Source organism: Stenella coeruleoalba (genome assembly GCF_951394435.1).
Source record: "Stenella coeruleoalba genome assembly, chromosome: 15".
Classification (NCBI taxonomy): Eukaryota; Metazoa; Chordata; class Mammalia; order Artiodactyla; family Delphinidae; genus Stenella; species Stenella coeruleoalba.
The window spans coordinates 58,239,445-58,264,478 of NC_137161.1; the positions used below are offsets into that span (position 1 = coordinate 58,239,445).

The 25,034-nt window shown below is 55.4% G+C and overlaps 1 protein-coding gene across 3 annotated transcripts in view; it reads left to right on the forward strand.

Moving 5' to 3' along the window:
• Positions 1–24,584, forward strand: part of CLEC16A (C-type lectin domain containing 16A) — a 210,078-nt gene extending 185,494 nt beyond the window's left edge. For 2 of the 3 annotated variants that reach the window (XM_079943839.1, XM_079943840.1), the window contains exons 22-23: positions 10,673–10,834; positions 21,102–24,584. In XM_079943839.1, the coding sequence (XP_079799965.1) occupies positions 10,673–10,834; positions 21,102–21,457 (518 nt within the window). In that variant the 3' untranslated portion in view covers positions 21,458–24,584. Of the gene's footprint in view, positions 1–10,672; positions 10,835–17,386; positions 17,511–21,101 lie in introns of those variants that run through there. The other variant, XM_079943841.1, reaches the window with a different exon arrangement.
• Positions 24,585–25,034: the final 450 nt, after the last annotated feature.

Genomic DNA, 25,034 nt, shown 5'->3' on the forward strand with positions numbered 1-25,034 from the left:
TTATGACTCTTCAGGTGCTCGAAAGGAGTTTTTAAGCTTTGGGGTCATGTCTCAAGTTGTCTTTAATTTTCCCATACTAGCTTCTCTTGGAGCTGTCTTGTATTTTAACGTAAATTTTGTGCTTTGGTTCTTATTTCTGGCTTAACAGTGAGACACTCTGGTCATGTTTAGGAAATGTCTGTCCAAGTACCCCCTTCTGGATACGTTCCTTCAAAGTTGCCTATGATGGCAGAATTCTGTGAATCAATTCCTTTTTTCTGCTTGACACACATTACATAAAAGGAAAAGCATTCCTTTGGGGGGAGGCAAAAAACATTTGGCCCCAAGACATAATAAAATCATGCTTAAGGATGCAGCAAACTTTAAAGTCTCTTGGTTAAAGGAAATCAATACTTTTATGATGAAATATTAATAATATTAAAAAAAATAAGTCAGAACTACAAATGAAGAACAGCCGCGATGATTGTAACGAACGCGTTAGCTTAGCATTTGCAAGGAAGCACAAAGTGAAAGCACAAGGGGAAGACAGGAACCCACCTGAGAAGCCTCTCCAAGCCCCTGTAAGCCCCCTTTTCAGCCGTCTTCCATCAAGAAGACACACACCTCTCCTTAAGTCCCAACATCATTGCCGAACATTTTGTTAAAGCCACTGCCTTTTGGAAATGAAAAGATGAATCTGAGCTGGAGAAAGGGCCACACACATGTGAGCACAGACACACACACACACACACACAGCTGTAATGGCAACTGAGAAGGGAGAGCTGGGGAAAGCCACTTGTTTGACTACACAGTACCCAGCCGACTGTGTTCCCCTCCACTTCCTCCAGGAATCACTCCAGTGGAGGTCTTTAAGAGGAACGAATTCATATTAGGTTGAACCATAGGAAATTTCTGATTTTATTGGTCATGTTGGTTGAAATAGGGGCAATTTCATATGGTTCCACAACGCACTCAACTCTCCAGTGAAGAAATACTAACAAACAGAACACAGTCTTGTGTGTCTTGAACCCAAACATAACAGATGAGATTTTAAGAATCTAGGTGAAAGTAACAAGAACCCCATTTTCTTATATACTGTTTTCATATAAATCCTTTAAACTCAGATATTTAAAGTTCCTTTAGAAAAGTCCTGTCTTGGGACTTCCCTGGTGGCGCAGTGGTTAAGAATCCGCCTGCCAACGCAGGGGACACGGGTTTGAGCCCTGGTCCGGGAAGATCCCACATGCCGCGGAGCAACTAAGACTGTGTGCCACAACTACTGAGCCTGAGCTCTAGAGCCTGCGAGCCACAACTACTGAAGCCCACGTGCCTAGAGCCCGTGCTCTGCAACAAGAGAAGCCACCGCAATGAGAAGCCCGCGCACCGCAAGTTAGAGGAAGCCCGCGTGCAGCAGCGAAGACCCAACGCAGCCAAAAATAAATAAAAGAAAGAAAGCCCTGTCTCTATTAACTCCTAAAACCTTCATTCCTAATAGCTAACACAAGGAACGATTCTGCTCTGTGTTGTGTTGTTTTCTCTAGCGAGCTGAGCCGTTTCTTCTGTCCCATACCCCATGTGTAGAGACCCTCATAAAAATGAAAATCCCCAGTTCTTGCCTGACTGGGCCCAAATTCCAGGTACCATACATGCCAGCTAAGTAGTCAGAAGAGCTAACGCCAACTGAACACTTAGACCATAGCAACTTGTTCAGTCCTCGTGGGCCCTGTGAGGTGAGCTGTTGTCACCCCCGCTTTACATGTGAGAGCCACGGGCTTGTCCTAGCAGGGAGTGAGGGGACTGCAGGGGGTCCCCAGGGTCCCGCCAGGCTGCAGGGTCTCTGCCATTCTGAACCCTGACCCATGTTGGTGAATTCCTTTATTTTTGTGCGAATTCCTCAGAGGAGGCCTGCGTGAGCACCTGGCCTCGCCTGGCCCAGTGGGTGCGCCGCTGTCGGACTTGACTCTGAACCCTGCTTCCACGCCCCCCGTGTTCTTTGAACATTTGCGGGTACTTTGGCTTTTCTGGTGTGGCCCCCAACTCCATGGCTTCCAGCCCCCATCGCTGGGCATCGCTGTCATCTTGCCGGGGGGGTGGGGGGGTGGGGGGGAGGGGGATGGGCTCTAGAGCCAGCCTCTCGAGTCAGAAACATGGACGAGAAAGCTCTGTGTCGCCTGTAGACCCTGTGGGCTGCAGGCTGAGTCCCACACTCAGTCCCAGCCCAGCGCCTCCTCTCTGGCCCCAGGGCCCAGGCAGGCTGTGCTGGGAGGTGAAAGGGCAGAGCCGAGGAAGGAGCCAGCGAGGGGAGAAATAAGACCGCGGCTGCGCTTGCCGTCTTCGGCTTTGTGCGCGAGGTCACGAGGCCAATTGATTTTTTTACTGTTTCCCAGCATTGAGGAGTGGTGAGAAAAATACGAACACTGCATCCTCACAACCTGAACCACAGCCACGGGATGAATTTTCTAATGAAAGGCTGACCCGGGGTACACCCCCACCCCACGGTCCTCATTCCAGCCGAGACTGTTGAAACGCAGGGCCCGAGTTTTGTCAGGGTGGACAGCCCTCCCCTCCAAATCTTAGATCTTTTTCCTAAAAGATGTCTCTTGAAAAGTGGACTTCTTTGAAGCACATCCATGTGAGCCTTAAATGGCTTGGGGTCATGTCCTTCAGACTCAGAAGGCACACACTTCAGGAGCTGGGCAGGGTGGCCTCGGCTGTGATGGCCCCGGTCTCAGCCTGGAGCAGAGGCTCCTGGACAGGAGACATGCCTGGTTTGACTTGCCTGGGGCTGCCTGCTTCTTTTTTTAAAAAAGGGAGGTGAGGCGAGTTGTCGGCAATTTAAAAAATCAGGACGTTTTACACCAAAATCCAGATATCCAGCTTCTCTTGAAGAACAGGGAGCCATGGCCACGTTCTCAGGTAGCAGCAGTCAGGAGAGGCTGCGGAGCTGCAGTTTCCAGTTTTCTCCAGTCTCCACCAGTCCCTATCATCTCCCTGACACAGGCCGAATGTCCCATGTATCATGTTTATTTTCCTGATAGAAGAGAACGGTTTGTCAGTGCCCATGTCGCAATCCAACAAGAGGAAACAGATGGCGAGTGGGGGGACTGTCTGCCTTTCACCCCTGGCCTCTCCTCTTTCACCAGTGTTAGCCGTCCAGCCCTTGGTGCTCGAGTTTGCAGCCTGTAGGCTCGAGGCTTTGAGGTTCCCCCCTGACATGTCTGTGATTTTCAAAGGTAGCTTCTGCAGAGGTTCTAGAAAAGACAGGGGATGGGAAGCCCACCCTTGATCAGGCACCGTGCAGCCAGGGCAGTTCTGTTTTCATCTTGCATATAAACTAGAATTTCACCGTCGAGAAAAAAAGTTTGCAAAGTGCTGTGATGTGCTGTTATCTTTCCAGAACGAGGCCCCATCTCCAGCCAGGCAGCTGGATCTTCCGAGAAGCTGCCCTCAGGGACCTTGCCCAGGAGGGTGTAATGGGACAGGAATCTTGCACATGAACTGGGATGTCACAAGAGCTCGGTCACTTGGGACAGTGTTCCTAGAGGTCTTGGCTCCCGGGAAGCGAGAGCCAGGTGGTAACCTCAGCTTCCCCTCCCTGGAAGTTGTTCTGGTACAACTTTTCACTTTCCACCCACCTTTATTGTTGGACTCTCACCGTTTAGTTTGTGTTTTCGTGGCTTTCCGCATTTAGTATTTTCATTATTTAATAGCCAGGCATTTGGGTTTGGGTTTTAAAATACCAGTCACCTCAAATCCTTCCTGGAAGCGGGAGGTCTGTAGGAGCGTCTATAGGGGCAAGGCTGTGGGGTGAGGTTGGTGCCGTTCAGTGGTCACAGTCCCCGAGATGAAGTCTAAGCCCGTGGGGTTCCTTCCCCTTCAGCTCTCTAAAAGGTCCCTGTGGAATCTCCTATCTGCTCAGGTAGTTTTCACACTTTCCAGTTTTTAACCTGAAATAGTTGCACTTCAGTCACGTAACCAGTATCTGTTATATATAGTTATAGTGTGCAAAGCAGCACAAGCTCTGGACAGACCGAAGAGGTCAGCTGAGGCCTCCCTGCTCCTCGGAGGTTTAGGAAACCTTTGGCTCAGACCCCCAGTTCCCTTGCCTGCACACGTGCAAGCCTTCCCACCCTTTACTCTCACATGGTTCCGGCTGTTTCCAGGTCTTGGCCTTCACGTGTAGTCTCTGTGTGGCCTGGTGTGAACCCAGATGGAAACACAGTTCCTTCACTGTATCCACCAAAAAAAGTCCACTTGCACCACACAAGGAAAGAGTTGAAGGAGCATTTCCTAAAGATGTGGGGGGTCGTGGGGGTCACCTCCCCTATCTCAATTACCCCTTCTCCTCTTTCTCCTCACTTCACCTCTCCCAGCTTGCCCCCAGGAAGTGCAGGGCAGCTTTCCCTACACTGGAAGCTCTGGGGGCCGGCGAGTCCCTGTCCCTACAGAGCTCAGCTCACATCCCTGCCTTAACAAAGCTTTTTCCCAATTGTCAGCTAAGATTAGGTTCAACTACATAATAGAGAAAAACCCCAAAGAGTTTTATTTCCCTCTCAGAGAGAGGAAGCCCGTATGAAGGTGGTCAGGGGCTCCACAGAGGCATCAGGGACCCAAGATCCTTCCTGCTCAGTGCTCTGCTGTCCCTAATATGTGATTCATCCTTGTGGGCCATGACAGCTGCTGGAGTTCCAGCCATCACATTAACGTTTCAGGAAGCAGAATGGAGGAAAGCATACCTCCTTCCTTTTAAGAAGCCTTCCTAGAAATCAAACATATCACTTCTATCTCATTGGCCACAGCTTCGCCACAGGGTCGTGCCTAGCTGTCAGATTCTGTAATTGCAGATGGAGGGGAGAATGGGTATTGGGAGACAGCTCACAATATCAGAAACACTTTCTAAAACCCTCTGAACCCCAGAGGATTCCAGGTGCTGGCTGTTAAAATAATGACAGTTGTTTCCCAAAATAGCAAAGCGTCTTTGCAGTCAAGTTTCTTATGCCCTTTTGGCCTGTGCCTTACGTGGGCTGACGGGGCCCCCAGGCTGGACAGGGCAGGCTTCGGGAGCACAGGGGAAAGAACCCGTTAACCCCACTGGCTGCAGAAACTCTTGCCCAAGCTGGCGCTGAGCTGTGTGAGCCTTAAAAGATAGGGAAGGGATCTGTGAAGACAGGAAAGAGGCAAGAGGGAATTCCAGACCAAGGGAACTGCCCAGCTGAGGCCAAGAGCAAGTGGTTCTTGTCACACAGTCTGAGATGAGACCTGTCTGAGCTGCTAGAGGCAGGCAGCCCCATCTCCACCGGCCCTCCCCTCACCCCCACTGATTGGGGCGGGGTGAGGGTAGGGTTTGAGGAGGGAGCTGACAAAATGTTGCTGGAGGTTGGAACCCTAAGTCCTGTGGATCTGACCAAGAATCCAAGGATACAGAGCAAGAGATTAATGACTGAAATGCTGACGAGCACCCGGCGCGCCAGGTTGGGGAGGGGAAGGAGCCAGCTCACCCCCTCCCTCCGGTTGCTGCCACACGCGAATGGGGCCCAGCGATGCCAGATCTTTCTTAAAGAAGCCAGAAATCCAGACTTGTATGTACAGTCTCCCAGTGTGTGAATGGCGGCGCCTAAAACAAGCAGACAAGCACAAACACGATGTGAGCAAAGCCAGACGCATCTGCGGGCTTCTGGGCTGCGGTTGGCCGGCACTGGGCCCTGCCTGCCATGGCATCCTGCTTCTCCTGGGGAAAGCTTCGTGGGTGTTCCACCCAAAGACAGTGGTGTGCCCAGTGTATATTTGGGGTGCACTTTTCAGCGTCTTCTCCTTTGCCTATGTCCCAAAAAGGCTGTGGGGTTCAAGTCAAATTCAGATTTATAGGTGAAAAGAAAACTACTGGCCATTTAAGCCAGGAGACCCTCACTCACTGTACTGTGTTTCGCATAAAGACGTGAAGACTCGTGGAGAAGAGGGGGCTTGTCCAAGGTCACAAGGCCGTTTGGGCAGAGCTTCAGTTCGAACTTGGGGTTCTGACTCCCAGCTGGGTGCTCCCTCTACCAGTGGACCTAAAATAGAAGGCTGACCTTTTTGTGGTATTTTTGTACTTGACAAAGAACGGGGAGTTACTCACGAGTTCGCCTTCCCAGAATAACTGTCAGAATGGGGCCAGAGGGCAGCAGGAAGACCCCAGCCTGACCCTGTGAAGCCCAGGGCTCCTGGAAAGCGAGGGGTGCATTTCACCGTTGGCCCGCCTGCTGTGGAGCTTGGCATCTGGCCCCAGCTGTGGGGAGGTTCTTAGTGGGTCCAGGGGAGAGAGCTTTGGAGGCCAGAACAGATCCCAGGGCTGTGTTAGGGACCCAGCAGCTTCAGCCTGCCCAGCTCCCAGACGTCTCGTGTGCCTTCCTTCATCCTCCATTCTTTTTTTGGTTCAAGATACTATTTGTGGTAGGAGTCCTGGAAAACTCAGACAAGCATGAAAAAATTAAACAAACTCACCACAGCAAACCACCTGGTTCTCCCACGACTTCTGCTTCAATCCCTCCAATCTGTTTGCTCTGCTCCCCGCACAAGGAGGGAGGCAGAGCCTAGATTTTTTTTTTCATATATCTTTTTTTCTTTTACAACAGTGGGAGCAGGTGGGACGTGCTCTTTCTAACCTTTTTTTATTTACTATGTCTTGAGCGTTTCCCTCAGCACTTCATCTGCTTTTTTTTTTTTTTTTTTGCGGCTCGCGGGCCTCTCACTGTTGTGGCCTCTCCCGTTGCGGAGCACAGGCTCCGGACACGCAGACTCAGTGGCCATGGCTCACGGGCCCAGCCGCTCCGCGGCACGTGGGACCATCCCGGACCGGGGCACAAACCCGTGTCCCCTGCATCGGCAGGCGGACTCTCAACCACTGCGCCACCAGGGAAGCCCCACTTCATCTGCTTTTACGCCAGCATGTCTAACAGCGGCTGAGGATTTGGTCAACCCGGCGTAGGAGACTCGATTTGGCTTTTCCCTGATTGGTGGATGTTCCGAGTGCCTCCACCTCCCTGTCACACACACCAGTGCTTTGAACATCTGTGGACCCACCCACGGTGCCTTCCGCAGCATCAGTCAGGTTCTAGATGGGGAATCAGCCGGCTGGTGTGAAAACCCATACGGCCTTTGATACGCATCTCACAGGCTGTTCTTGAGACATACTCGGGGACGGCCAAGAATTTTATCTGCTGGAGGAGCTCTCAGGGAGACCTGTCTGTCTGTGCCCTTGTCCCATGATCTCTGGCGCATCTGTGCGTTTGCAAGTACTTGGCAGCCTGTGTGTGTTTGACTCGCGCCCAGAAAACCTCTCGGCTCCCCCGCCAAAGCTACTTCATCGAGAACTGCCTCCCCGGGAGAGGAGCACGGGGCCAGGTGCTTGTCTTGAGTTCTCTGCAGAGCCCTCCTGACCCCTGACATGTCAAACTGGCTCCCAAAGTGTTGCCACCTCGATTTGGGGAGGAGCCCCATGAAATTGCAAGGGGAGTCTGGGCACCGAGCTAAAAAACAAACAAACAAAAACCTTCGCTGAGCCTTTCTGAGTCCCCAAGCCATGGAAAGAAGGGAGGTGGATTTTTAGTAGCAGCAGACAAGGGAAAGATGCATTCAGTTGCCTCTGCTCAGCTAGACCCGCAAATGGGTGGTATCAGCGGTTGGTGATTTTTTTTTTTTTTTCTCTCTAACTCTTAGCACCTACAGAAGGTGCACCATATTTTTTGTCAACCTATGGCTTGACCCCTAATACGTTCTCCAAATGAAGGAAGTTGAGTATCCTGACCTCAGTCTTAGCATCTCGTCTGCTACCCCACGCACTCCCCCCCACATGTCTTACAGTAATAAACCAGGGCGTTAAAGTGCATGAGAGAGAAGATGTGTGTCTTTTTTTGGGGGGGGGGGGCTGCATTGGGTCTTCGTTGCTGCGTGTGGGCTTTTCTCTAGTTGCAGCGAGTGGGGGCTACTGTTCGTTGCGGTGCGCAGGCTTCTCATTGTAGTGGCTTCTCTTTGTTTCGGAGCACAGGCTCTAGGCACACGGGCTCAGTAGTTGTGGCACACGGGCTCAATAGTTGTGGCTCGCAGGCTCTAGAGCGCGGGCTCAGTAGTTGTGGCACACGGGCTTAGTTGCTCCGTGGCACGTGGGGTCTTCCTGGACCAGGGATCGAACCCATGTGCCCTGCATTGGCAGGCAGATTCTTAACCGCTGCACCACGAGGGAAGTCCCAAGATGTGTATCTTAAGAGAAGGGGTGGGTGACCACCTTGGTGACTGCCACGTCATTCCTTCGTTCTGGCTGGGCTGGGGCGTTTGTCGGGAATGTAACAGGGTCGGCTTGGTCTCAGCTCTCTTACCACACTCTCCGGCCCCTCTGTTCATGGTTCTGATAAATAAGCAGCTCAGGGAAAACTGTCCTGACATTTTGATTTGTTAAGGAGTGATTCATTTTCAAGGCAAGTAAACGGCTTGTAAACTTGGGGGTTTACCACTTGAAGTGATTAAGAAGTAAGCAGCTATTAAGCTGGTTCTGTGGGGCTGTGGCTGCCTGCCCCCTGGGAATCTTCCTGACTGGTGTTTGGATTCGCCTTGATGTTTGCCGTGCTTAATCAGAGGCCCTGCCACCACACACACAGTATATCACAGGATGCCTCTTCCTGAGAACTCCAGCACGGTGATCCTACTGTTCTCCACCGTAGGTGGCTGCGGGGAATTTACCCACCGTGCTCCCTCCAGGCCTCGCATCTGCATGCAGTCACATCGCCTGAAACCTGGGATGGCCTGGCTGGGGGTATAAATAGACCCAGCTTTTGATCCTTAGACAAAAATAATCTTACACAAACATTAGTACAAAAGAGCTTCTCCACGGTGGCTGGGTGTGGGTTCCCCTAAGTCCTGAGGTGGGGACAGAGCATCGGGTCCCCTTGCATGCGCCACCCCCCAGGCCTGCCCGCCAGTGGGTGGAGGGAAGGAGGCTCAGGGAAGTGGGGAGACTTGCCCAGGACCCCGCGGCTGGTAAGCAAATGGATCAGTATGGAGCCCAGGCTTTCCTGGTGCCAGAGCCAGTGCCCCCATCCTCTTCCAGGCTGTGCACACTGTTTCCATCGAGGGCCAATATTTCAGGCTTTGTGGGCCGCGCAGCCTCTCTTGCAACGGCTCAGTGCCGCCACTGTAGCTTGAAAGCATCTGCAGGCAGAATGTAAGCAAAGGGCACGGCTGTGTTCCAGTAAAACTTTATTTAACAAACAGTCAGAGGGCCATAGTTCTCCAACCCCTGCTCGACACCCCGCTGCCTTCCTGAGTTCTGAGAAAGGCGCGGTCAGGCCTGGAGAACCTGCTGGAAGAAGTGTCAGTGGCTCTGGGCCGAGGGAGGTGCAGGCGGCGCAGATGGAGAGCATGAGGTTTGGGGCCGGGGTGAGTGTGCTTGGGGTGGCAAGGCTTGATGTGACTGGCCAGGAGGGTTGGGGTCCCCACTCTCAGGTGGGAGGAGGACTTGCCCCCATCCCTGCCCTGACTCGGTGCAGAAACAGGCTGGGGCACAGAGCACAGAGCTCCTGGGGAACCAGCACAGTCTGCACAGGCTCCTGGGAGCATCGACGAGTTTATTCCTTGGGAGCTGTCCCGTGTTCTGTGGATGGAATCAGAAGCCGCGGCCCTTTAGAAAAGCAGGCTGTACCAGGGCAGGAGTCACGGTCTGGGAAGGCACATGCCTACCGGAGGAGGGGCTCCGGCGGCTCGGTCAGAAGGGCCCCCTCCCATCTTAGAGAACAGCCTGCTTCCACCGAGTGCCAAGCGCCGAGCAGGCTGGATGGGCCTGCTTGTACCCCCCTTGTTCTCCCCTTGTACCCCCGCTGCAGCGGGGTGGGGAGAGGCCGGTGACACACGGCCCACCGGCAGCTGGGAAACGACACTGGGCACGCGTCCTAGTGCTTCTGCTGGTGAAGCAGGGTTTGCCCAGGTCTGCAGGTCTCCAAATTGTGAAGCTCCTCCACTCCCCCCGGGCTCTTCCCGGGCTGGAAAGGCCGCAGGCCCCAGAAATGTGCAGTCCCCGTCTCCAAACCTGGAGTTGCTCTGAGGGCCAAGTGAATCTCTGTGATTGCTAGCTTTTCACCAGAGCTTTCCTTCTTCCCACCAGACTCGCCACCAGACCCGCCAGGGCAGAGCAGATTCTCTGGCAGGGAGCGTTTTCAGGGTCTCCCCTCCCGTCCAGTGCGGCGTTAAGAGCCCCTGGCAGAACTTGAGTGTGTTGCAAAGGTCCCGAGGTTCGGCCGTGAGGATGTCCCAAGTCCCTCTGTGAACTTCACCAGGACGCCTCTGAGCCCCGAGGCTGTGTGTCCCCTTCAAGGGCGCAGCCGGCGCGGTGCAGAGCCAGCGTCAGCACCGATTTACGGCTCAGCCCCACCCCAAGCCCCCCGCACCCCGGCTATGGCGGTTGCACCCTTTCCCTTGAAACAGCTTCGCAGCGTGTCCAGGTCAGTCCCAGGCCCGGCGAGCTCAGCTGATAACGGGGAGCAGAGCCAGACTCCAAAGGAGCCCGCTTTGTGTCGCTTACCGCCACCCTCACGCGGAGGCCGCCAGCCCAGCCTTCGCGGTGGGAGCTTTCCCAGGGGGCCACACACGCCGTCCCCGGGGAGGTGGCACCCCTCCCGCCAGGCCGCCTGTCCCTCCCGCCGGGTCACGTCCCCGCCTTGTCTTGCAGGCTTCGCCGTGGCCCAGTGCATGAACCAGCACAGCTCATCCTCCCTGTCCTCGCCGTCGCCGTCTGCCAGCGGGAGCCCCAGCGGCAGTGGGAGCGCCAGTCACTGCGACTCGGGGGGCGCCCGCTCGTCGTCCAGCCCCTCGGCCGCCCAGAGCCCTGCAGGTATTGGCCATGGACACGGTGCCGTGGGGGGACTTGAGGGAACCCTGCGACCCCTCCACCTGAGAGCCCTGACCCCCGGCTGCTCCTCACCACCGTGTCTGGGGACACTGCCACTCGGGGTTCCGCATCTGCTGGGACGTGGCTGTTGGCGGCGGGCGGCTGGCTCGGCTCCCCGCAGGGGAGGAATCACTCCCTTTGCAGGCTGGCCCACTGGAAGGCCTCCCCGGCGGCAGGTAGCTGAGCCTAAATTCTCCCCATTGTCACCTCCGGAGTCTTAGGTGTCACAAGGAGGGGTCTCCCAGACGTGATTGTTTGAACTCTGGCGAAAGAATCGTGTCTCTGCTAATTTTTTTTTTCTCCTCCGTAACACACCAGTTTCTTCTTTAAATGTTTGGTGCAGTCCACTTGTCTGTGACGAGGGGGTGCATCTTGCCGCCCTTTTGAGAGTCTGTCAGCGTGGGCTAGAGTCACATCCTGCCCTCCTGTAACTGTCACAAGTGTAGATGTGGCACGGAGAGAGCCCATGAGCAGGGAGCCTGGAGTGAGACGTGTACGTGGTCACCCTGTGCTCTGAGCTGCCGTGAGCCCCTCGCACGTGAGCACCTCGCCGCAGTGCCTAAGATCCCGGGAGTGCAGATGCCGGCTTATTTCCTGAGCAGCACAGCCCCAAAATGCAGCCAGAGGAGCAGGGCCTTGAGAGCGCATGACGCTTTGCACCCCGGCGGGGGACCCGTGGTTCTGGAGGGCCCCGGACATCTCTGATGTGAGAGATCACCCCATAATTCTGGTCTGCGCCCCCATTTGGGAACCCTCAGTGTCCTTTGCTGTTCCTGCAGGGTCCCATCCAGAGCCCTCACCCATCATATTTCAGGGGTACCTGTGCAAACTCTTGTTAAGTGATGGATCGATGGGTCTTGACAAAAGCGGTGCTTCAGGGCGGCAGCCACCACGGCGCCAGGAAATTGGGGGCCCCTGGCCACCATCCACTCGGCACCAGAGACAGAGATCCCCTTGGGCTCCCGCACCTCTCTGCGGAGTTTTCAGCTTCCACTTTTCTCAGCAAAGCGTTAACCCCGCCTGGTCTCTGTGCCTGTGGCTCAGGGCACCTCTTGCCTGCAGCCCCTCCCTCCTCCTCCCACAAGCATCCATTACCTCCATCTCCGACTGACATTCATGGGGCCCCGGCAGCAAGGTGACCCTCAAGCCACCTCCCATAGACCCCCGTCCACTCGGCACCTGCTCCGCTCCCTGCCCCAGCCCAGGGAAGATGGCTGCCCTGTCTGAGCTATTTCTGAGCCCGACTTAAGGTTGGCTGTGTATCCGAGCAGTCGCTGCTGCTGTTCCCAGGCCCGTAGCTGGGAAATTCAGACAGAGCTTTCTCAGAAGCCGAGATCAGCCCTCTGCCTCCCCCTGAAGCCTGGTCTCACGCTGGCTCTGGGAACCAGAGTGCAGGGTTGTGTGTTTATGTGCTCACGTGTGTACCCGCGTCCTGCCTGCATGTGCACGGAGTTCTTTGTCTCTGTTGTGTGGACCCAAACACACACACATACTTACAGTTGCATTTTGGGTGAAAGGTCCTTCCTGGTGCCGCTGTGTATGGCTTTTTTCATTTTTAAGGCGGCACAGCCAACAGCTAAGCGGACCGATGAGCCACACACTTCTTTGCCTAAAACCGAAGCCAGCAAAGACCCACATTATGAAAATCGTGCCTGGGTGTGCAGCTGTCCACCTGACCGTGGGCCCTGGGGCTCCGCACCTCGCCCACCTTGCACCTTACACTACTTTCTTTGTTCTTGGCCTCCCTCAGCCCCTCTATCTCTACCCCCACCATCCCCTGCTCGGTGCCAACGACATGTCTTCTCAACTCAGAAATGCAGGGGCTGTTAGCCTGGCTGTCAGGTCGATAAGTGATGGTCAGGCCCCCGGGTGTCTGCTCCCGATCGGTGTGTCCCTGGCAGGCCTGCGGAGGCAAGCGTGCAAGGCCCCATTTTTTATGCTGCCTGACAGTAAAAGCCTGGGGCCCAGCCTGCCTGTCCAAATCTCCGTAGACGCTGAAATAACTCACCTTCTGATGCAGGGCCGTCCTGTTGGGCGGCTGGCGCTTCCCTCTCCACTGAGGAGCCAGCTGTTGACCCCTGGAAGGAGAGAGCACTGGTGCCCACGGACTGGGGTGGCAGATCTCAGGAGGACCACCAGTCCCTTCCTCTCAATGCCGAACTTGCAGGCCGGCCCTCAGCCACCGGGTGCACCCAGAGGACACCACGCGGGGTTTCCGTGTTCCCTGTAGGGCAGGTCTACCCAGACGGTGCCAGCGTCTGCCTGTCCTACCGACCCATGCTGGGTGGAAGAAGAGAGGCAGGTTTTTGTCGGGACAGGTGCCTGGTTGACGTCAGCCCAGGGTGGTGGCCCAGTGTTCAGGCGTCTGATTTGGAAGCCACCAGACTTTCCACCGCATGGCCTGGCCACCACCTGCCAGAGGCAGCATCCTTGGAGGGCCAGCCGGGGCCGCAGGATGGGCCAGGGCCTCTCCTCCACAGCCCACCCAGCCTGGATGGCAAACAGCTGCAGCCCAGCCACGGAGCCACTTGTCCTCAACGTGGTTTTGGAGGACACGGTGCAGAATCAGAAGCATTCCTGACCCTGTGTTTCCAGAGCTTCCCGGAATCCAGGAAGTTCTTAGAGTGGAGAGCAGCCACCAGGCCCTTTGCAGCCGGGATTAGCAAACTCCAGGGGCTTTTTTGCTCTTGAAGCCACACTTTGCACGTCAGGGTTTGGTCAGGAAAGCACCTGAGAGATACCGTCTACCAGGGCATGAGACAGGCCCGGTTTTCCATGTCTCTGCTCCATTGGGTCGAAACCTGGAATCGCACAGGGATACCCGTAAAAGCCAGAGGCAACCCTCTCACTCTCAGCCATTGATGTGGCCTGCCCCCTGCCACCCCGCCCAGCCCTGGGTGTGCACCCACCACGGGGCGTCCCAGTAGGCACTGCTCCCAAAACCCACGTGTCAGGCACGGTGCTCACAAATACGTTACAGACACCCCCTTGTTGCGTCCTACCACCCTCCCGCCTCACACTGTGCTGTTGAAAACACGGGGGCTTGGAGAGGTCACACAGCTTGGCCATGCGCTGCAGCTGGTAGCAGGGGGGCCCAGATAGGGACCCAGCCTTGGCAACCCAGAGCCCTACTCCGCCTCCTGAGACAGCCCAGCGGAGCATCGCTTCGGTTCCTAAGTCTGTCCCAGGTGCCTCCATGGGGCGTCCTTGAGACCTGGGCCCCGGGTTCCGATCGCGGTTGGGGGCCGCCTATGAAGGGCGCGCATCTCTCCTCCCCACACGACGGTTGCTCTAGAGCCAGATGAAGAGCCTCAGCCCATTCACAGAGGCCCAGGTGGCTGTGCAGCCCCAGCCGGCGAAAGCAGGGCTATGCAGCTCCGGGTGGGGGGAAGCCCAGTGGTCCCCAAATCGGCAGCAAAATGGACCCCAGATGGCCGCCTCTGCCAGTCCAGATGGGTTCACCCCCAGATAAGGGTGTGAAACTGTTCTGATGCTCGGTTGTGTTTTCCGCCCCCGCCCTCTGTCCAGCCCAGGGGACCTTAGCGTTCCCTGCCTGGGGTTGAAAGAGGCCCACGCTTATCCCTAATACAGATTTCCTCAGCTTCCCATGGGGCCTCCAGTCTGAGCGCCTCAGGCCTTGTGGACACCAGGCCTGATCTCAGAAGGGTCCCTCTGAGCGTGGCCCTCCACCTGCCAGCCCCGACACCCCACCTAAGAGGCTGTTCTCTCTGCCTCTTACTACCTCGGCCTTGGTACCCCACGCCACCCGCTACTATGCACATGTCCTGGGCCCAGAGGGTAGCAAAGCATGGAAGGCACAGGCTGGCAGGGGAGGACCACACAGATAAGTGTCCAGTTATAAGCTGTGAACTATAGGCTGCGGGCGGGGCCAGAGACTCCCAGAGAAGGTGTCACTGGAGGTGAAAACCCGAGGATGAGTGGGTGACTGGGCCAGGGCTCCCTGAAGAAGGTGGCCTTTGGGTGTCGCACAATCCACCGAGGCCCAGCCCGGAAACTGCCTGGTGACGAGTTGATTCCTTTTCCCTATCGTTCTGGGATCTACCTATCAATTCCACTCTTCCACATACAGACCCAGGGGGCGGTCTGTGTCTGAGAAACAGCCCCTATGCCCATCAGGGCCGAGGCCCAAGTGCCGGCTGCAGGCGCAGCGCAGGCAGAGGGACCGTCACCAGAAGGGGGAAGCGACACCGCCTAGAGGTGCCACCGCGTTGCCAGTCGCCCAGAGACACCCTCTGCGCTGCTTCTGAGTCTCCTTCACACACCAGAGGCACGTGGTAGACCCTTGTGAGTGGCTTCTCAGCAAGTACAGGCCCTCAAATCGGGGCCAAGAGACACCCCAGACAGAAAGGTCAAAACTGAATTCTGTGGTAACCAAAGGAACCAACCAGAAGGAGTTGGGGGCAAGGGTATTTTATTTTCATTGTTGATTATTTACCTGTTAAAGCTGTGCCCAACAGGGTTTACCGTCTGGTTTTAACACCTGATGCACGAGTCCACCTGTTCCCATTGTCCTTTAAAGACAGTGCCCCGAAATCCTCTAGTCTTTCCCGGGAGGGCTGGGCACCCCACACTGTGGAAAAGTCCAGGAACCTCTTGCCTGCTCATCCGGCATAGCCAGCCTCGTGGGCCTCGGCTTGTTCCCCAGGGAGAAAATTACGGGGTTGGAATCGGCATTTTTCTTTCCTTAAACATTTTATGGTTTTGAGAAGCTGAAATTGCAGAAAACATATGGCGGGAAAGAGAAAATAGATCCAATTTTAGAACCAAATGTAGGATCAGTAGGAATACTTTAGAAACATCTTCTGGGTTATGCCTGTACACGCGCGCACACACACACACGCACACACGCACACACACACACACACAGCGTGGGATTCTAGTAAGAAAGCCGTCTCCTCAGCTAAGAGCTCCGTGACCTACACCAAGTTCCTCAAACAGCCACTCTGCCTCCAATCTCCAATCTGTTGCGTTTCACAGGTGTTCTGGGTGAGCCACTTTGAGGAGGATGACAGAAAATCGTTTGTTAAAAAATGAAGTCAGAGGCTTCCCTGGTGGCGCAGTGGTTGAGAGTCTGCCTGCCGATGCAGGGGACACGGGTTTGTGCCCCGGTCTGGGAAGATCCCACGTGCCGCGGAGCAGCTAGGCCCATGAGCCATGGCCGCTGAGCCTGCGCGTCCGGAGCCTGTGCTCCGCAACGGGAGAGGCCACAGCAGTGAGAGGCCCGCGTACCACAAAAAAAAAAAAAAAAAAATGAAGTCAGACTGAAGGCCAGGCTGCTCTTTCCAGCATCCATTTTCAGACCCAGGGAGTTCTGAGCTGGGGCCACTCTGACTCTCCCCTAAGGGTTTATAGAAAGAAGGAAGAGCTTGGTTCCTGGTGGCCCCTGTGCTGGGAGCCTGACACGGGCCTTCCCTCCCCCATCCTCACCTGCTCCCTGAGACGGTTGTCTGAAAGTACGACCTTCACCCCAGAGCACCATCCCATTTGGGCCAACTGAGCACCAGACAGCCCAGGACCGACCTGCGTGTTACTGAACCCGGGCACCGTGGTCAGGTGGGACTTTTAAGGACAAAACCCCAAGCCAAACGTGTTCTCTTTTCTCACCAGTTTTATCCATGACGTTAATTTTTTTTATTGCGGTAAAATACACGTAACATCAAATGTGCCATTTTAACCATTTTTCAGCCTACAGTTCAGTCCATTCGCCTTGCTGTGCTCCGTGGCACTCATCTTAAGCTCTGCCGTAATCCCTATTGTGTCTCAGAGGTGGCGGTTCCTCCCCAGGGAGATGCTCCTAACGTTTTTGTTGCAGCTGCTTGGCATCTGCCCTCAGATCTTGCTGCTGTGGTTCAGTCTTGGTTTCAAAGGTGCGGATCACCAGAGTGTGGTCGGGAGAGCGTCACCTCGTGGCTGGGGAGGGGGTGACTAGGGAGGGGGTCACGGGAGGCTCTCCCAGAGCCGCACTGGTGGCTTCGGTGGCTGCCACTGAGAGCCCTCGGTGTCATCAGTTGGGGTCAGAAATCTACTTGTTTCCCTAACTGCTTTGGCTCCGATCCCCCAACCACACACCCTTCCCTCCTCAGACTGGCCCATGGATGCAGGGTTTTCATCTTCACCGACAGGCAGTTCTGTTCCTCCGCCCCCGAGGGTGCTCACCGAGACCAAGTGTCGCCGCTGACCCCAAGAATTTCCTTCCCGACAGGACTGACCTCCGCCGTCTTTACCCGTCTTTGAGTCCCACAAGCGGATGATCTGGTTCTTAGCTGTCCCAACACTGCCTCATCGTGGGGGGCAGAATGGGGGTGTCCCACCTGCATGGGGGCAGCGTCACCAGCACCCGCTGGGTCAGGCCCCCCTGCCTCACGCTCTCGTCGATGCTTCGCGTCCATCGCTGCTCTGTGTCCCCTCTCCGTGTCACCTTCTCCGTCCCGTTGTTAAAGGCTTTCTATGATCTGTCGCTGTGTTTCCCTCTAGTCAGGAGTGGCAGGAAAGGACGCCGGCGAGTGTTCAGCCTGTCGGAGGCCGACAGTCACGGCGGCCACTGGGTTTAGTGCTTCGATCGGCAGCTGTCACGGCACCTCTGGCACGGTCACTGCAGGCAGGTCTCCTCCGGTAGCCTCCTCGGCCCGCGACGCCCCTGCACGCTGCATTTCCACACCAGCAGGCTCCCAGGACGCCAGGCGAGGGCACGGGGAGCCCGGGCCACCAACCCGAGCCATTTCCTCAGCTCCAGTCCCTTTCTGGCCTCATCCCGCCTGAGGACCGAACCCCCGGCCCTTCACCCCTGTGTCAGCTCCTCCGAGGCAGCCTTGGGCAGCCTGGAAACGCTGTCCTCCGCACCAGGCTCGGTGCAGGCCCTGAGCTAGGGGGGTTCTCCAGCCCCATCCCCACAGGGCCCCCCCAGTTTAGGCCACAGGGTTGGGCATTAGAATTTGCAAAAAGCCACAAAGAAGTCAACTAGTTGCTTTTTTTCTTTTCCTTTTCCCTTTATCCCCCAGCCTTGCTCGAAGCTAAGTGGTAGATTCCATCACGTTCCAGCCAGAGGCCAAGTCATTTCACTTGTAAGCGCACTGGCAGATGTGACTCCATCAGCTCCCCTTCTTGCGTTTAGAGCTCCAAATAGTGGCCGCGGGTGGGCCGTGGTCACTGCTACCCTCCCGCGATGCTTCTCGTAAGGTTTCCCACCTGTGCCCTCCCGCTGGGCAGCTGCACTTGCCAGGCAGGAGCCTTTGCCTTCTCTTGTGTTTAAAAGCTGCTTCCTCTGAGCTTTACCCTCCAACTTGCTGTGCTGCACTGTCCTTTTCTTCCCCATGTCTCTCAGTCCCACCTCCCCTGGCCTGAGTACATCCAATCCTCATTTTTATTGGAAACTGTCACTCACTCGCCAGGGGTCAGCTGAGCCCCTGCCCTAGAGCCACAGATCAGCTTCCGAGGGTGCCGGCCAGGGACTCGGGGGACCCGCTGCCTTGGTGTCAACTTGAGGCAGCACCATGGGGAGGCCGAGCACCCCTCACGGGAACCTGGACGTTGGGCTTTCCCGCTCCAGCCTCCACTCGTTTCCTGGGTCAGGCCCCAACCTGTGCCCTCAGAGCTCGGAAACACCAGCAGGTGAGCGAGGCCAGAGGGTCGGCGGTGGCCGCTGTGGGTTGACCATACACTGACCATAAACTGTGTCCTCGCTAGGTAATTTCCCCCCCGTGAGAACTCGGCAGAGTTCTTGGTTTTTTTCTGCCTCTTGAATGCACAAATTTGTAGCTAACATTCAGGAAGCAGTTCTTGGTTTAAAAATAGGTAGGTAGGGGGCTTCCCTGGTGGCGCAGTGGTTAAGAATCCACCTGCAGGGGACACGGGTTCCAGCCCTGGTCCGGGAAGATCCCACATGCCGCAGAGCAGCTAAGCCCGCGCACCACAACTACTGAGCCTGCGCTCTAGAGCCCGTGCTCCGCAATAGGAGACAACACCATAATGAGAAGTCTGCACACTGCAACAAAGAGTAGACCCTGCTCGCCACAACTAGGGAAAGCCCCCGCGCAGTAACGATGACCCAACACAGCCAAAAATAAAAAAATTTTAATAGGTAGGTAGGTAGATAGATAGATAGGTAGAAAGAACAGTGTTGTAGGTGATGGGTAAGAGGAGGTTATTTTTCCTATTTAAAAAAAAAAATAGGAAGAGTCTGTTTTTCAGGGGAAAAACCAACCCTTTTAATAAAATTGTTGGTTCTCTTCCTAAAGAAGGAACCAGTTTTGTGTGTGTGGCACCGTTCGCTGGTTTATTTGTTTTCTAATATATTTGATAGCAACTTTCCCACACACTTGATCATTCTTATCACCAGAAACCCCATTAGGGATCAGGGGAAGAGGTTTGTCAGCCCTTTTGAGTATCTGCGTGCAAATGCAGACCTGAGCAAAGAGGGAATTCTCACAGAGAAGTCTGGAGAAAACGTGAAAGAAATGCTCTGAAGCTCTGTCTCCAGGTGGCACAAAAGTGCCCTTGGAGAATCAGTCATTTCTAAACTGCCTCGTCAGCAGCTAAGTTGACACGTGGGTCCTTATGTACGTAAGTTCCTGGACACGCTTGTTTGAAGCAAGGTGAGCCTGTACTCAGAGCCCCACGTTCAGATTGCGATGGGTCACAACCTGAGCCCAGGCCTTGAAACCAGCCCGTCACCACAAGGCGTCCTGAGTGGAGCAAATTCATTGAAATTCAGAGAAACCAGAAAGTGTGTGGGGTGTTTACTCAGCATTTGTGGGCTGAGATCACACCTCAAATCATTTTTTCCACTAGTGCTCATCCATGTCCCACTGCCACCCTCTCAGAGCGAGGACAGACCCAAAGCCCCATGCAGTGGTTTTCTCTGGGCCTTATTTCTCTTTTAAAGAAAAGAAAGAAAGAAGAAAAAAGGCCTTGTGAAGAAGTGACCTGGGGCCTTTCTGAGCTCACCGTGCCCGGGAGTCCTGTGGGAAGCTACGACATGTCCTTTGGGAGACTTGATCTGTTGCTTGAGTTTCCTCTCCACGCTGGGGATCCTCTTCCTCTCCTTCCTCCCATTCTGTATGCCCTTCGGTTTTATTTTGCTCTTGGTTTTTCCATTCTTTTGCTCTGTGTTCAATTTGCGGTTCTGTTTTGTTTTGGCTTAACTTAAGAAAAAACAAAAAAAATACAACTGACTTAAGTGGAATCACATTGAAGCAAAAAATGTCTGCCATCATCCCAGGGCCCAGAGTGCTTTCAGATTCATTGTCCACACAGTGTCCTCAGTGCCTTTTTGGCCCGAAGATCTGTAACAGAGGAGATGTGCTTTCCAAGCGAGATGCCCACGGGCTTCGTACCCATGTTTTCAAATCACTGGCACATAAAGTCGTGGAAGATGTTTCCCACGAGGAACCCCAGTGGCAGCTGGTATCTCTGTCCAAGCCAGCTCGTCTTTGGAAAGCAAAGAGGCCACTTGTCTGTAATCTAATCACGGATTTCGAAAAGCACCAAAAAATGAAATTGCCGCTCCTAAAATAACTGCATTGGGCCACTCCTCCCTTGTGACGTGGTTTCTCTCCGTGGCCCCTGGGGGAGACCCTCGGGATAAGAATGGCCTGAGCGATCACAGCCCCTTTCTGGGTGCTAACTCAGCACTTAGAGGAGGACCAGGTGACAAAACCACAGTCAGAGGTTTTGTTTTAGCTTTGCAAAGCTGAAAAATTGTATAGAATTCCTTTTTTTTTTTTTTTTTAATACTGCAGTGAGTTCCCTCTTGGGGAAATGTTACCAAATATAGACTCTGGGCATGGCCTGAGGTGATAAGCACACCCAAGCCTGTTCTCTACCTAAATGCATGTTTATCATCAGGGAGGTGGTTCACACACAGGGCCTGTCTGGGCTGTTTCCTGGCACCAGGAACTGGGCTTCTGGCACCCACTCATTGGTTCTGCACAAGCCCCTAATGTGTCCCTTGCATCACAAGTCAGAGTAACCATGGGCCCTGACAGGTTTCCCCCAGGCCTAGGTAGGGCTGGATTTGCCAGCTTCTGTGTCCCCAGGAGGAAGTGGAGACAAGCTATTCCCCCAGCACATCATCCCCCAACCAGACCTCCCTGGGCCTTTGTTCAACAGGGGAACGGGGTGCCAGCGTGAGCAGAGCATCTCAGAGCTGAGCATACCTTTGTTTTTTCTCCCGCCCCCACCCCCCACCCAGATGACCCCATGACTATGGAGCAGCCTCAGCCTAACCTTCCCGACCAGTTGGTGATCATCAGTGAAACAGAAGCAGAGGCCAGGCCCAGCAAGAGCCTGGCGAGGAGCGCGGATGTGGAGACAGTCAACCTGTGCCCCAGCCTCATCCCCGCCCAGCAGCCCACCATCTCCCTGCTTTGCGAGGACACTGCCGACACGCTGAGCGTGGAGTCACTGACTCTCGTCCCGCCCGTCGACCCCCATAGCCTCCGCACCCTCACCGGCATCCCCCCGCCACCCACACCAGCCGCGGTGGGCACAGGGACCCCGGGCGAGGGGGCTGCGCAGCCAGAGCCAGTGGGCCCCGCTGAGCACTGAGTTGACCTCCCTTCGTGCGTGCGGCCCCGCTGGCAGGGACCCGGAGCAGCTGACACGACAGACACCTCGGGAGCGTCTGAAGTTCTCCTCGGCCCGGTAACCGCCTCGAACCATCCTTGCAGTCCTTTGCTCCGTTTGAATTCCCCTTTTACTTCACACCTCTTTGAGAGCAGGCTGGGACCAGTGGCGACACCCCAGCGAACCCAGATGACTGAGGCAGAGGAGGTTGGGCTGGTGTCAGAGCCCACGGCCCCAGGGCAGCAGGACCCACCGACAACACTCCCTTCATCAGCCAGCCCCTCCCCAGTCTCGAAGGTCCTCTGCCAGCGTCCCCAGTGAGCACAGAAGAAGCGGACGTGGTCACTTTGTGTAGAAATTTGTAGAAAAGCAAACTTCGATAAACATCTCCTTTGGATATTTATTCCTGCTTCTGGCAGCAGATGAAAAACATCTATTTTAAAAGTTCAAAAAAAAATCCTCCACCCTGAGGTTTGATGTCATGTTAGAAGTGTAATATTACTGTCGAGATTTCATTTTCATTTTGCCTTGAACTTCCCAGCGTTTTGGGTTTAGAGTTCTCAGTCTGGCTTTCTCCATTGTCTTAAGGGATTCCATTTCTTTATTACTCACTAACTCTGCAAGCCTATGGAATGATAAAAGTCCCTTCCTGGAAAGGTTAGAGTATTTTTTAAGCAAAAATAAGGGAGAGACTCATATTCTCAGGTACACACAGAGCTGGGAGGGCCGAAAGTTTCTCTGCCGTGGCAGCCCAGGGGCCTTGCGTTACCCAGAAGATCTTTCCATGAAAGGGGGATAGTGCAGTCAGCTCCCCGCTCAGGACCATTCCTCGTCTCTCCGGACTGAAACCAAACAGGACGGTTTTCCGGCATCACCTTCGGTTGTCCCCATCTCTCTATTTGTCTAAGAGAGAACGATTTGGGACTGCAGACACTCCAGCCCCCGTGGCCGTGATGGAAAGGAAAGGCCATGGAAACCGTCCTCTGAGTCCGTCGCCTGCAGCTCAGTGGTGTGGGTGCCTGCATGCAGGGACATCCCGAGAGCCAGCCCCCGCCCAGCTGCAAGGACATGACGTCCGAGCTCACAGGGCCATCCTAGGAGCTCGGGGTTTGTCCCTCTTCCTCTCAGCTGCTGCTGTAAAGATGCAAGCTCGTTTTTAAAATGGAAACCCCCAGTTCCTTCTCCATTTGGGCTGGGTGTGTGCAGGCCAGGTCTCCGCTATATCCGATAAAGCTCCCAAAATGTTCTTTCTACTCAGCCAGGCAAGGCCAATCGACCCTCACCTCTCTGGTTGATGCTCAGACCTTCCAAAACTTGCCTCCACGTGTCCCCCAGGAGTGCCAGCACCGTGGTGTCAGTGTCAGCCGGTCCGGGTTATCAGGTGGCCTCAGGAAATGCTCCGCACGCTTACCTCTTAGAGGACCCGCTCCCCGGTACCTCCCCCAATCTGCTGTCAGGCAGGGCCTGCCCGGGCCAGACTTCAGCCTCCTGAAGGAAACACACTGGTCCCCTGAGGAAGGGGAGTGGCGCCTGCAGGACAGATCTCTCCAGCCTTAAGAAGCCCTCCGGGCAGGTGAGCCCAGCCAGCACCAACAGGGGAAAGACCCAGCTCAGAAACGCAGCCATTTAGGCAGAAATTCCAGGGGCCCTGGCAAGGAGGGACAAGCCATGACCTTCAGGAGAGTCCCCTGGAAAGGACAGGCAGGGGGAACGGAAAGAGGGAGAAAGTCCATGTTGTCAGGGACAGGGGCCCCCTGGTTATTCTGCCAGGATGCAGCGGCAGGCCAGCCCCAGAGCCACTCACTGCCGGTTTTGAAACAATTCTGGAGCAGCAGAAATGAGAGGCCAGTGACCTCCCAGCCGGTGGCATTATCGTGAGGAACAAGCCGAGGCACGTGGACCCTGCCCTGGGACCACCAGCCTGCTGTCTGAAATCCAGTGGCTCCAGGTGGCTTCAAGCTCTACGGGAGGAAAGTCTCGGCCGGGGGACAGCATGCCCAGGAGGACCCGCAGCAGTATCACCCAGGCAGGAGAGCTGAACGCAGCCCAGCCTCCATGGGCTCTTGAATAGCAGGTGCGATCAGACCAAGCTTCCGCCCCACGTCTGGCCCAAGGGCAGGCCTCTCCCCGGGTGGGCTCGAGGGGTTGGTTGTGGGCAGCCCACAGCCGGCTGGCAGCCAGGTCTCCACTGTCTTGGCAGCAGTGGCACAGCTATGTCTTCAGGAGCCCCCAGAAAATCTAACAGTGGGGGCACCTCCAGAGGGGCCCGTCCAGACAGCAGGTGCTGGGACTCTGGGGCAGAGAGGTAGAGCCAGGAATCCTTGGCGAGCCCGGGGCAGGGGCCATGGCCTGTGACACGTGAGTACCAGACTCGGCCTCAGCAGGCCCGTCCAGCCCGCTATCTCCATGTCCCCGCAGAGACCCTCCCCAAGTCCACATCGGGCCCACTGAGTTTGCCAAGTCAGGGGCAGGGCTGGCCACATGAACCCCCAAACGTCAGCTTTGAAAGTTGCTGGGGAGAAGCACATGTCCTTTCCAGTTTGGGACCTTGAGCCAGCGAGGACGCCTCTCAGAGTCAGACAGGTACGTGCCCCGCCCCGGGAGGCGGGGTGTGGGGGGGAGGGATTGTCCTCCTGCCACCAGCAGGCCCTCTGTGCTGCCCCTCCCCCCATCACGCCTGCCCTGCTTGCTGCTCTCTGCAGAAGGCAGCTCCCACCCAAGCACCGGCACTGCGACCTGGGGGTGGGCGAGGAAACGCACGTCTTAACAGGCATACACCAAGATTTCTCTAAGGTCTCAAGATGCACTGTTCAAAAAGGCACAGGGTGAACCAATTCTCATCTTCTTTTCTAGACGCAATAAATAAGAAATATTTAATGTAGTCATGATGATATTGGGCATAAACTGTAAGGGTTCCTTAAGTTCCTCTGAGTTGAAAATATGTAAATAATTCTTGTCCCAAGGAGGAGCGGGGCTGGGAAACCTCATGCTTCTGGGCTACGGGACCGTTCCAGGGAAGTACCTGCTCTCGCCAGCATGACTCATGTTTCGTGGGTACTGAACACGAGGGTGGAAATGAAAACTGGAACTTCCTTGTAAATCTGAACTTGGCAATAAAAGAAAAAAAGTTACCAAGAGTGTGGCTGCTGCTCCATGGCTCTGTAGCGGGAAGGTCACGGCCAGGCGAAGGGGAAGGTCCTTGGCCGTCTGCAGCTGCTTGGCGAGGGACAGCAGCTGGGCCCCGGGATCCCCACTTCCTTAAAGGGAGGTGGCGTAGCTCCTACCCAGGGCTGGGAGAACGCCTCAGGTGCTCCCTTCAGAAAGGGCCCCAGCTTCAGGCAGGTGCCGTGAGCCTGGTCCATGTCTCCATCCCTCAGCTGTTGGGCTCCATTGAGCCTCAGGTTCCACGCCCGGAGGGCGGGCTCCTCACATTCCTGTCTCGAGGACAGTCAGGTGAAGTCGTGCTGAGGCGGGCAACTTTCCTGAGCACACCGACGTGCACCAGCATGAGCTCTGGAAATCCCTGGAGATGGGATCACGGTTCTTCCAGAAACTTCTG